The sequence below is a fragment of the Saccostrea echinata genome, unplaced genomic scaffold (genome assembly GCF_033153115.1).
Source record: "Saccostrea echinata isolate AGI-Se365-2 ecotype Australia unplaced genomic scaffold, CSIRO_AGI_Sech_v1 ptg000006l, whole genome shotgun sequence".
NCBI classification, from domain to species: domain Eukaryota; kingdom Metazoa; phylum Mollusca; class Bivalvia; order Ostreida; family Ostreidae; genus Saccostrea; species Saccostrea echinata.
In genome coordinates, this window is record NW_026889755.1 from 1,082,758 (window position 1) to 1,094,905 (window position 12,148).

General features: G+C 32.8%; 1 protein-coding gene across 1 annotated transcript in view; it reads left to right on the top strand.

Moving 5' to 3' along the window:
• The window catches only part of LOC133180134 (receptor-type tyrosine-protein phosphatase epsilon-like), a 45,719-nt gene that overhangs the window by 14,117 nt on the left and 19,454 nt on the right, over window positions 1-12,148 (top strand). The window contains exons 5-13 of the mRNA XM_061314709.1: window positions 3,910-4,050; window positions 4,228-4,368; window positions 4,749-4,886; window positions 5,095-5,209; window positions 5,361-5,452; window positions 6,039-6,223; window positions 6,376-6,463; window positions 6,556-6,629; window positions 6,961-6,997. Coding sequence (XP_061170693.1) covers window positions 3,910-4,050; window positions 4,228-4,368; window positions 4,749-4,886; window positions 5,095-5,209; window positions 5,361-5,452; window positions 6,039-6,223; window positions 6,376-6,463; window positions 6,556-6,629; window positions 6,961-6,997 — 1,011 coding nt within the window. The remainder of the gene's footprint in view (window positions 1-3,909; window positions 4,051-4,227; window positions 4,369-4,748; window positions 4,887-5,094; window positions 5,210-5,360; window positions 5,453-6,038; window positions 6,224-6,375; window positions 6,464-6,555; window positions 6,630-6,960; window positions 6,998-12,148) is intronic.

Genomic DNA, 12,148 nt, shown 5'->3' on the forward strand with positions numbered 1-12,148 from the left:
GTCATATTCATCAATTCTATAAATATATCATCGACGATACCGAGAAAGTATTGTGTTTCATTCAGTCATAAAATTAATACCAGCATATAGTATGATATGAATGACTTCGCTGTATGCATTTTCCAAAGCACGATTAAGGGCCAACCATTTAATTTTTTGTTTGTATCATTTACGTTAAATTCACTTTTTACTCAACTGAGCCAAAGGCACAAGTGAGCTTTTCTGATCAAAATTTGTCCGTAGTCTGTCGTTTTGTCCTTGTCGTCGTTGTTGCCGTCGTTGTCGTAAACTTTTCACAATTTCATCTTCTAAGAACCACTGAACCAATTTCAACCAAACTTGGCACAGGGTATCCTTGGGTGAAGCGGATTCAAGTTGTTTAAATGAAGAGCCACGCCTTCTTCCAATGGGAGATACATTGTAATAATGATTTAGTGAAAAATTTATGGTATCTTTTAAAAATCTTCTCAAGAACCACTTGGTTAGAAAATATCAAACTGTTGTGGAATCATCTTCAGGTAGTTTAAATTAAGTTTGTTTAAATCATGACTCCAAGGGATAGGGTGGGGCCACAATGGATGATCAAAGTTTTACATAGGATTTCATAGGAAAAAATCTGTAAAAATGTTTTCAAGAACAGCAAAGTCATTATTGATCATATTTGATTGCGGCCATGACAAAAGGGCCTTATGGCATTTTTACTAAAACAGAGAAATAACAAAGATGTGATGTTGCAGATTGACGGTGAACGTCGACGCAGATTTTTTTTTTATCCACGTGTTTTGACGTTTCGACCTGTCGATCTAGCTTTTGTAGTTGTTTCTAACATATGGATAATTTATTTTCCTTTATATATTTAATTTATATCTGAATCTCCTAGTCCACTGATTTTCATAGTTATGAAATATTTAGAATTTTATTCGAGACTGGTTTCTTAGCTACATACATATATTATATGTCTCTGATCTACATGCAGGCTTATATAGCTAGGCCTACCTATAACTTTTCTATGGAAGCTGAAGACAGGTGTTTTTCTGATTGCATATATAAATAAACAAATGCGATTTGGATATTTAGACCAGGTTATATGTTAGACACGGGTAATGTTAAAAAATTGCAGAAGAATATTCTTTTCGTTTATAAGATCCGCTCCACCATTCTCAACATGTACATCGTGATCATGTAAACATTGAATTCGTAGGTGTATTTTGCTTAAACTTTTGTTAAATGTTTTGTAACAAAAATTGAAACTTAACAAACTTCTTCCATTGGAAAAGAATTATTTTCAAGTTTTCACAAATTTAGCAAAAATACGTTAGAATGACAGACCAGATATTAGTATTTTCTGTAAATAAAAACAGGAGAGATAACTCTGACAATCGATGAACTAGTAAGAGGGGTACCAGAGAAGGACATTTCATTTCATTTCAGCTCACCATGCTCACAGGAATTTGCTCCCGAAATATAAAAGATATCTTTTATCACTTTTAATTGATAGCATCATAATAATTTTTTGAATAAAAATATTTTTGCACGCTTTGGGAACAAGGTCTTGTTCAAGTAGAATAGAAGAAAATACAGAATGAGAACTAAATGCAAAATTGAACCAGACTTTCAAAATGTTTTTTTTTTTAATCTGTAATCTATGGCTATCAACTTTTACATGAAATAATCGATTTTTTTAAATTTAAATAATAATCATAACCATAATTTAATAAAGTAAAATAAAATGAAACTTTTAAAATATTATTTTGTCTTACTTTGTTGTTGCACAAAGTCACACCAATTTAGAGTGATTAAAGCAAACAAAAACAACCGAATGAAATAAAACTGTTCTAACTTAAATAAAAGAAGGAACAGGTCTATGTAAATCTGATATGAGAGAGAAATGTAAATCTGATGTGAGAGAGAAAGAGAGAGAGAGAGAGATTTACATTGAATCCATTTTTTTTAACAATTAGAAATGTGAAACTTTAATGAAAAAATGAATTTTCAAAACATATACAATACTGTAACATGAAAAGAAAACTTTTTTCGTTTTCTAAACTACATTAATGGCTATTTATTTTCAATATTTCGAAAACACAACTCTTTGGTATTTATGTATTGCTTTTTTTTATATAGTTCAAAAGGTTTAAGCTTTATCTGGAAATTTTAATCACTAAAGTCATGAACAAGTTATCATTGTCATTAATCGTATCAAAGCATTGCATGTCTTTACAGTTTAATTATCATGCTTAAATCTCGATTCATCACTGATCTTATAATCTCAGTAATCAGTTTGGAATAATATATTGTTAAACTTGTCATCGAATTATGCATAAATATGATTTTATTTGTTTTGATTAAAAAATCACTGTTGAGTTTAGGATAAGGTTTTATTTATACATGCAGCCAGAAAATTAAATATAATGCTGAAAGTACACGGCACAAAAGGGGAACAATATGCTTGCATTTTTGTTTATTTTGGCGGCAGTGCAAGGGCCGTGGGGGGGGGGGTATATTTCCGGAATCTGTAAAGCTTTACAAGGCTTAGCATATCCAATTCCTTGGCATTGAACCAGAATGGAATTCATACTTCGTACTTACATGTGTACCACCTTACGAAAATCTGTCATTTCAAAACTCAGTCAGTTGTCAAGAAATATTACAAAACAGTCGCATTATTTAACTGACCATATATTTAGACATTTCCAAATAATTAATTTTTTAAATCCCCCCTCCTCACAAAATCTATGAATTAAACTGCATGATTCATAAATTTAGATTTGATATGGAAGCATTCTTAGGTAGTATAAAATCAAATTTGTTCAAATAATGACCCCCAGGGGTAGGGTGGGGCCACAATGGGTGATCGAAGTTTTATATAGGATTACATTGGAAAAATTTTAAAAATCTTCTTCTCAAGAACAGCAAAGCCATGATAGGTCATATTTATATGGAAGCATCTTCTGGAAGTGTTTGTTCAAATCATGACCCCTAGGGGTTGTGTGGGGCCACAATGGGTGTTCAAAGTTTTACATAGGATAACATAGGAAAAATCTTTAAAAATCTTCTTCTTAAGATCAGTTCAGCCATTATTGATCATATTTATATGGAGGCATCCTCAGGTAGTGTAGATTCTAGTTTGTTCAAATAATATCCCCCAGGGGTAGGGTGGAGCCAGAATGAACGATCAAAGTTTTACATAAGATTACATAAGAAACATCTTCTCAAGAACAGTAAATTAAGTCATGATTTGTCATATTATTATAGAAGGCATCCTCAGGTATTGTAGATTCAATTTTGCTCAAATCATGACTCTCCAGGAGTAGAGATGGGCCACAACAGGGGATCACAGTTATACAAATGAATATAAAGGATATATCAATAAAAATGTTCTTCTCAATAACAGGAAGGCCATGATAAGTCATACTACTCCAGAAACATCTTCAGGTAGTGTAGATTCAAGTGTGTACAAATCATATCCCCGGGGTAGGCCAAGGCCACAATGGTAGATCAAACGTATAGGAAAAATGCTTAAAAATCTAATTAAGCCATGATTAGTCAAAGTTACATGTATATGGAAGCATCCTCAGGTAGTGTAGATTAAAGTTTGTTCAAATCACGCCCCCCCCTCCCCCAATCACTTTTATATTTGAACTTTTCAATACTGAAAAGATTTCTGCTTTTTTCCTAGCCAAAGTGCTCAGGTGAGCGATGTGGTCCATGGGCCTCTTGTGTATATATATATTGGAATATGTATAACTATTTCAAAGATTTGTTAAATATGTTTTACTGATGTTTAGCGTAACGAATAAAATGAAAGAAATTTATTTTTCACAAATGGTTTATACATCTTTATATTATATATGAAAATTAAGTCATGCCATCCATTCACCATTAGTACATGTAATTATCTAATTACAGCTTGTGACACTGGACGTTATGGTATAAATTGTACTTCCTACTGCAGTGGACATTGCTTGAATGACAAACCATGTAACAAAGAAACTGGGCACTGTGACTCGGGATGTAGTAATGGATATACTGGATATTTTTGTATAAATGGTAGGTAAATAATTACTGACATTATATAAATACTCGAATCTGCAGTATGTACATACAATTACTTATTTTAAATAGTGAACAATTTGATGGTTAGGAAGGGAATACAAAATATTGAGTACTATGTAGTACGAGTACCTGCTTGTTGTAGCTTTTACAGCAAATTGCTCACCTTTACAGAATGTAAACCTGGATGGTTTGGAAAAGAATGCAAAGAGCGTTGTAGTGGACACTGTGCTGAAAATAGCCATTGTAATCATAAAGACGGGATTTGTTCTCTTGGATGTAAAGATGGCTATACTGGAAAAACTTGTATCACACGTAATATATGTAACCTCTTATAAGCAACTTGTTTTGAAAGAATTTTATATGTTTACATTTCACCATTTGTTTTAATCATCTTATCAGATATTGAATCATAATAAAGAATGGTGTTCAATTTTAAGCCATATTTTAGCGTGTAGAGTCAACCATTATGGTAGAAATTGCTCTGGTGTTTGTTCTTCAAAATGCACAAGTGCATGTAGCCATACTAATGGTTCTTGTGTCTGCAGTTTCGGTTGGATGGGTTCTCCGTACTGCAACAAAAGTAAATAATTATATATATTTACATATGCAAAAAAATCTTTAACATATAAATGTATTTTCAGTTTATGAAATTTATATGAAATACTTACCATGCCTGCAAATCATTCTTTTAGGCTGTCATCCTACCACATATGGCAAAAATTGTGCTCATACCTGCAGCCGAAGTTGTGTCAATGACACTTGTGATAGATTTAACGGAAGTTGTTTTGCAGAATGCAAAAAACCATTTCATGGAGAATTTTGTAATCAGAGTGGGTGTTTTTTTAATTTCTTAGTCTTCTTTGTAGAATTTATTTAATATTCTAACAGTTAAAAAACATATTTTCTTTTTAATTTACCTTAAAATCCAATTTCAATTCAATGAACAGAACTTCAGAATTTATTGAAACAACTTTTGTTCAGTACATTTCCCTCTGTTACTAAAGATTATTCACACATATCATTGTCTTTTTTGTTAAGGAACTTCTCTTCTCATTACTGAAAGCACTTCTGTAAAAGCACTGACAGTTGGAGGGGTTCTTGGTGCAATTACTGTTGTTACCATCCTCTTTGTATTGATTGTCTTAACCATGAGGTACTTGTCTTTTTTTCTGCAGTAAAATTAATGTAAAACAAAGTGAGTGATGTCTTATCATCGATTTCTGAGCTATCTTTAATTTGATTTTTACGTTAAGTAACGAACAATTTTATATATTTTCATGTTTTTTGTCTTATGTTTCCTGTAGGTTACGAAACAAAAAGTATAAGAACACAAAACCTGTCTCGTCAGAAAGAAAGCCTATGATGGAATTAAACAATAAATTACCATCAAGAGAAGGTAAACATTTTTTGTAATTGTATTTTCAATAAATATTCTTCATACAAAATTTATAATTAAAATATGCATCGGTTGTTTAATAATATGGTATGAAAAGATTAAATTACATGTATCACCGGGGAGAGTAAGTGTATAACTTTCCGGCAACAATCAAGGATAAAAATGCTAACGATGGAATAGCACTTTATTATAAGCTTAGGTCGGTAGGGCGAATTCTGGAAATCCAAATATTACACCCGAACAATCCAGAACCTAGGGCTTGACTGATTAACAATGTTGCATGTAACATATAAATGATAAAATATAACAATGACAATTAGCACAGTTCTGACCATGAGTGACAGATGGCAAGTAGATAGAATAACTCATGAAATGTTGAGAAAATAATTAAATTGATCCATTTTAAGTTACATCGTAATTAGCATAATTAAAGGCTTTATTGCTGTTTAAAGTACATGTAATTACAATTGTTTAAAAGAATATTTCAAAGTCAGCTAAAACATGTCCCTAAAAATTGTTTTAATCAAAATTTATACCGTGATTCATTCATATGTGATATACCAGTTATTTTTATCTTATTTGAAAGAAAGACAAGTTAGTGAGGATTTAAGCATTATGCAGACAAATGATTTTACTGATGCCGGGCGGATCCCGAATGAACCAGCTAAAAGAGGACGACCAACTAATAAGACTATATCTGTGGCAAATTTACATTCCATTCTATCCAAAATGTCAGCAACTGAAAATCAAGGCTTTAAGCAGGAATATCGTGTATGCTACACTTTCATTTGTGAAAGTTTTCACTCATTTTTCTATGTTGGAGCTTTAAAATCAATGTATTCTGTTAATTAAAAGAAAATTAGTATCACATTCATTATTATTAATATTTATTATTATTATATATGCTTTTCCTTTTGACGTAGGATATCCCGAAAGGCGAATTTCATCCCTGTGAAGAAGGCAAAAAAACCGAAAACAAAGTGAAGAATAGATATACTACCACATTCCCATGTAAGTATGTCTATGATTTATTTATACATAAAATGTATTGATACCGGTACTTTGTAACACAAATATATATTCATATTTTAATTATTTCTTAGATGACCACTCCCGTGTTGAATTGAAGACGTTAAAACCAAATGAAGGAAATTATATCAATGCTAACTATATTGAAGTAAGTAACTGTATGATCACTGATACATCTTTCTTAACATCTTCTAGTGAGGTAATATTTACATCATCTGAATATCATCTTTATTTCTTCTGAAAACCACGGTCGTTTATCGATACACGTACTTGAACGCCACTGAGTAAACTATAATTTTTTGGGGCATTAGCTTTTCCATCAATGAAACATGCAATGGAGTACACATAAATAATGCAATAATTTATAAATTATATTGGAAAACCTTTACAAAACAATAATATCATATAATAATCATGGATGATATCGCTAATATTCATGAATATATCATTGATGTGAAAATTTTATTTATTTCTATTAGGATGTACTTGGGAAAGTATCCTACATTGCAACACAAGGTATGTGATTAGTCTCACTAAATTGAACATTTTCAATGAATATCTATTGATGATTAGTGGGTTTTTTTTTTCAAAATTATGTAAGAAAGTTTTTCCCCTTAATTTAAGAAAGAAAGCTTCATGGTCATAGTTTGGGATAATTCTATTTGTGCGTTTGTTGTTTTAGAGTGAAAATTTTTTTGCTTAATTCATTTGAAAATGTATTTTGCCTTTTCCAAAATTAATTATTTTTTATACTTTGCCAAAACCGCAATCAACAATTTTTAGACTATGCTTAATTGCAATAATGATTTCCGTTTCCATCTAGCGCCCTTGATCTTAATGTCCTATCATTTAAGATGTCGATATGTTGTGTTGCTCTGAATGCACAAAGGGGCCAATATGTCTTTTTTGAAACGTTCACGATCATTAATCTTCTTACTTCCAACTCGGAAGTTCACTTGTTTTGTTAATCGGTTTTCTCTCATACTTCTTTGAATCATACAAGAAACATGATTTTCACATTAAGTGGTCATGTACATTGCAATTTTTTGACATTATTTTGTAGAATAGGAATATGACTATCGACCTGACACTGAAGTCCTTTTTTACTTAAAGTTCAAAGGACTTTGTTTATAACATGTTACAAGACCTTTCATGAATCATAGCCAATTTGCAATTTTAAACTTGAACTTTGAGCAAAGTTGAGCTTTTTTTAACACCCGTTGTCCTGCAAGTACTACATGTGGACTCTTGTGAGAAGCGCTGAGTTTTACAGTCAAAGACGAAAGCTCATTTGTGATATAAATATTTGAACTAGAAAGATAGAAGATAATTGTAGGCCAAAAATAAGTAGATTTTACATTGTCTAGGAAGGGATCGACAATCACCCTATTTCCAACCCCTTCCCGTCTAATTCATGCTAAGTCTTCCTTCCGGATTGAATTTCCTTCTTTAATTGATTCCTTCAGAAATTTAGATTGAAAGTAGGTACTGCACCTCAAATGTAAGGTATTCTGAGTCAGGTTATTATGCCTTCCATCATCTCTAGTGTTAAGTGTATACCGGTATATCATTTGAGCGCCCCAAACATTATGACTGTAACCACTATTAAGGTATTCTTATCTTTTATTAATTCCGTGCCTCTGTATATAATGCAAGTTTAAATGTCAAAGTAAAAGTCAACAGTTCTCGCAAAAATTCACTAATTGTTTATCTGTCCGTCCGTCTATAAACTTTTTTTATGTCCCGTAATCGAAGATTCGGGGGCATAAAGTATGTCTGTCTGTTTGTCTGTCCGCAAAAACTTTAACCTTGCCCATAACTTTTGATTGGATAGAGCCCTTGCTTTCATATATCACATGTGTATTTCGTGTGACAAGACCTTATCTTGGATACCATCGTATTTGACCTTTTGACATAGGAGTTTGACCCAGTTTTGCAAAATTCTATCAAACTTTAATCTTTAAACTTTTGAACAGTTTGGGCTACGGATTTCATATTTCACAAGTGTATTTCCTGAGACGAAACCTTCCTTTGAATACCAACAACTTTGATCCTTTGACCTTGACCTTGGAGTTTGACCTACTTTAAAAAAAATGAACTTTGCTCATAACTTTTTAACAGTTGGTGCTGGGGCTTAAATACTTCACATGTGTATTCCTTTTGACGAAACCTTCCTTCGGATACCAAACAGGTTGACTCTTTGACATTGACCTTAGAGTTTGACCTACTTTTCAAAAACTTTAACTTTGGCCGTAACTTTTCAATGATTGCTGCTAGGGCTTTCAAATTTCCCATATGTACATATGTATTAAGTTTCTTGTGACAATGCCTTTCCATAGGTACCATTAGATTTGACCCTTGGACCTTCACCTTGACGTTTGACTTACTTTTGGATAAAATTTAACCTTCTGCATAACTTTTCAATGGATGGTGTAAGGGCTTTCATATTTCACAGATATATTCCTCAAGATAAGACCTTCCTTAGGTTACCAACATTTTTGTTCTCTTGGTCTTAAGTTTAACTTGCATTTGAGAAAGTTGCTAGACGAGGACATCAGTGTTTTACAAACACACTTCGTTTTCATTTAAGTGTTCTTTCCTCCATTATATTTGGAACAAATTGTTTCGCCATTAAAAAATACAAATTTGTTTCCCCCCCCCCCCCACCCCCTGGTTTTGCGTCTATCGTTAAGACGTTTCCTATCGAATCGTGTTTGAATCTAATATCGTGCGTGTGTCCTATCCTGTACTGTATCAAGTCGAAACAACATGACTGTATCATCAGCTTATTTTTCAGACACTGTGGTGTCATTAATATTGAGTTCAATGAAATATAATGAATGCAACTGAATATTGTTAACAAGTAAATCGTCGATCTATTTAAATGCCGAATTTGAGAAAAACAGCAAGAGAGTTATTTCATGAAGGAGTTTCTGAATAAATTCTGCTTCACATGAAAATAAAAACAGTTCTGATAATAGTTTGGACAAAAAATGTATTTCGCACTACTTTTAGCTGCCATGTTTTGACGTTGTTAGTCGGCGAAAGAGATTCGGCAAAGTGGTAAACACCAAAGATAAAAAAAAAAAAAAAAAACATTTGATAGGAAGAATTCCATATGGTTCCAATTCTATTGTATTCGTTGTATGTTTTAAGATTGAACAAATAAAACTTTAGATAAAACAATGAAACATCTTCCTTAATATAAATAAAAGATCTATATTATTGATTCCAAATGAAAAATTCTAATATTAAATGAAATATGAAGATAACGAACAATATTCAATCTCGAAAGTCCAATGAAACGATGCAAATTTTAGGCAGAGCAAACACTGACCTCAAAATTTAGAGGTGGAATCAGGTGCCATGGAGCAGTGAGCATCCCCTGCCGACTGGTCACACCCGCCGAGTGCTCCTTGTCATGATCGGGTAATAACGGAGGAATCCCGTAGACAGTTCAGTGTATACGAGGGGTGATCAAAAAGTTCGCGACTAATTGAATTACTTCTCTAAAAAATAAAATGAGGTTTCAGTGTTCATTATTTTTTAAAGTAGTCCTCTCCGAATTTAATGCACATTTGCCATTGTTTTGCCAATGCGCGAATCACATGATCCAGGCGGTCACGTGACATGTTTCGTAGCGGTCTGTTCACAGAAGCTAAGAGATTTTTCCGAGTCTTATATTTCTTACCATGCAAGTAATTTTTTATAACAAGAACAGACCATCTGTCAGTAATGGCCAAATCTCGGCAATAGGATAGGTGGATAAAGATATTCCTTCCAAGAATTAGCATGGTGACCTTCAAAACCCGAGTCCTCTGTCTCAGGAGCGTCGTTTATCCAATGTGGAAAAAGTATGGGCGCCTTATTTTTTTCATATTTCATATGTTTAATGTCTAAAGTAAACGATATTTTAGGGATTTGATAATTATATTATTGCTCAGATATTCAACTATTTTTCTTACTGTAACTTGGCGATCTTTTAAAACAAATTTCTCAACTAAGGACATCTTTTTACCGGCTTGCTTTCGCTGGACAACAGAACAAACATCATTTTTAACCATCTCCCTGCCTTCACTAAAACATTCAATCCAATTAATGATTGAACTTCTGGTAAGTCGTTTGTCTTCATAAACCTTGTACAAATTATTATATTCTACTGCAAAAGAATTTCCGAGATATACGTTAAACTTTACAGCCGTTCGTTGCTCGAGTACGACTGAGTTAACCATTTTTTGACACAAGTGACCTATATACTGACGTCATTTTCACATTGTGACTTAACAAACACGAAGCAAAGCATTATTTAACATTTGCTGTTTATAGAACATGTGTATGACTATGTGTGTGCAAAATTTAATTCTGATTTGAATTGTGGTTTTTTAAACATACAGATAGTTCGCGAACTTTTTGATCACCCCTCGTAATAATGGCCTAACAATTAGTATGAAAAACGTTAGTCAGCATTTGACTCAATGATAGGTTGTATGTGCTGACAAGGTCATTGTATCGACCGTAAAACTTGCGAAAAGGTGACTTCAAACGGGACTGTTGATATCCTTGTTTCATCAGCTTGTTTATCAATAGCTTGCCTGTTTTAAAAATTGTTCATACGTAGAGCATACTCTTGTGTATCGAATCAACTAAGAGACATAAACCCCATATGCAGTTGATAAGGGTATATTGCCACATAAGTAAGGGAAGTTGACAATTGAAAAGTTGAAGTCGTCACGTTTATCATAAAGCTTTGTTGTTAGTCTACCATTAACGTCTTCTTCTAGTAAAATATCTAAATATGAAACAGATGTGTCAGAATCTGTGGTATCTTTTATTTCAAGCTCACTGGGATCTATCGAGTCGACTTATGAATGAAAGTAACTATTTTTAATTGATAATACGTCGTCGATATATCGAAATGTCGAGTTGAAGGCAACAGTAAGTGTTTTCTTCTTCTCATGTAGAAGTTTTTGAATAAATTCTGCTTCATATGAATACAAAAATAGGTCTGCTAATAAGGGGGTGCAATTGGCTCCCATGGGAATTCCAACAGATTGTTGGAGGACCTGATCTCCAAAACCTACGTAGATATTGTCAATCAGAAACTGAAGAATCACCAGTGCTTTAAAAAACTTTTTTTTTTCAAAAATGTCCGGCAGTCAAGGTCAAAAGAAAAGGGCTAATGCTAGGAGTGCATCTGCAAATGTCAGTGCTAATGTCAGTGTTAGTGATGATACAATCTGTGAAAAACAATCGGAGGGTGACGAGATCTTGAAAAGTATATTGGCGGATCTAAAGTCTCTGAAGGAAAGTGTCAAAAAACTGTGAAAAAGGATGACCTGAAAATTATTGTTAGTACCATCGTTAAAGAAATCATTTCTAATCACAATAAAGAAATGGAAGAAATGTACGAGGAGAAAATAAGATCGTTACATGAAACTATTGACAATCAAAGATCCGACATAGAAAATCTAAAAGCAGAAAACAATGAAATTAAGCAAATTGCTAAATCAGCACTAGCCAAATCTAACTGGAATGAACAATATTCGAGAAAAAATAACATTAAGATACATGGGGTGAAAGAAAATAAGGGAGAAAATGTCATGAAGGTTGCACAAGATATTATTAAAGAAAACACTGGAGTGGAAGTTACGGAGAATGATATCATAG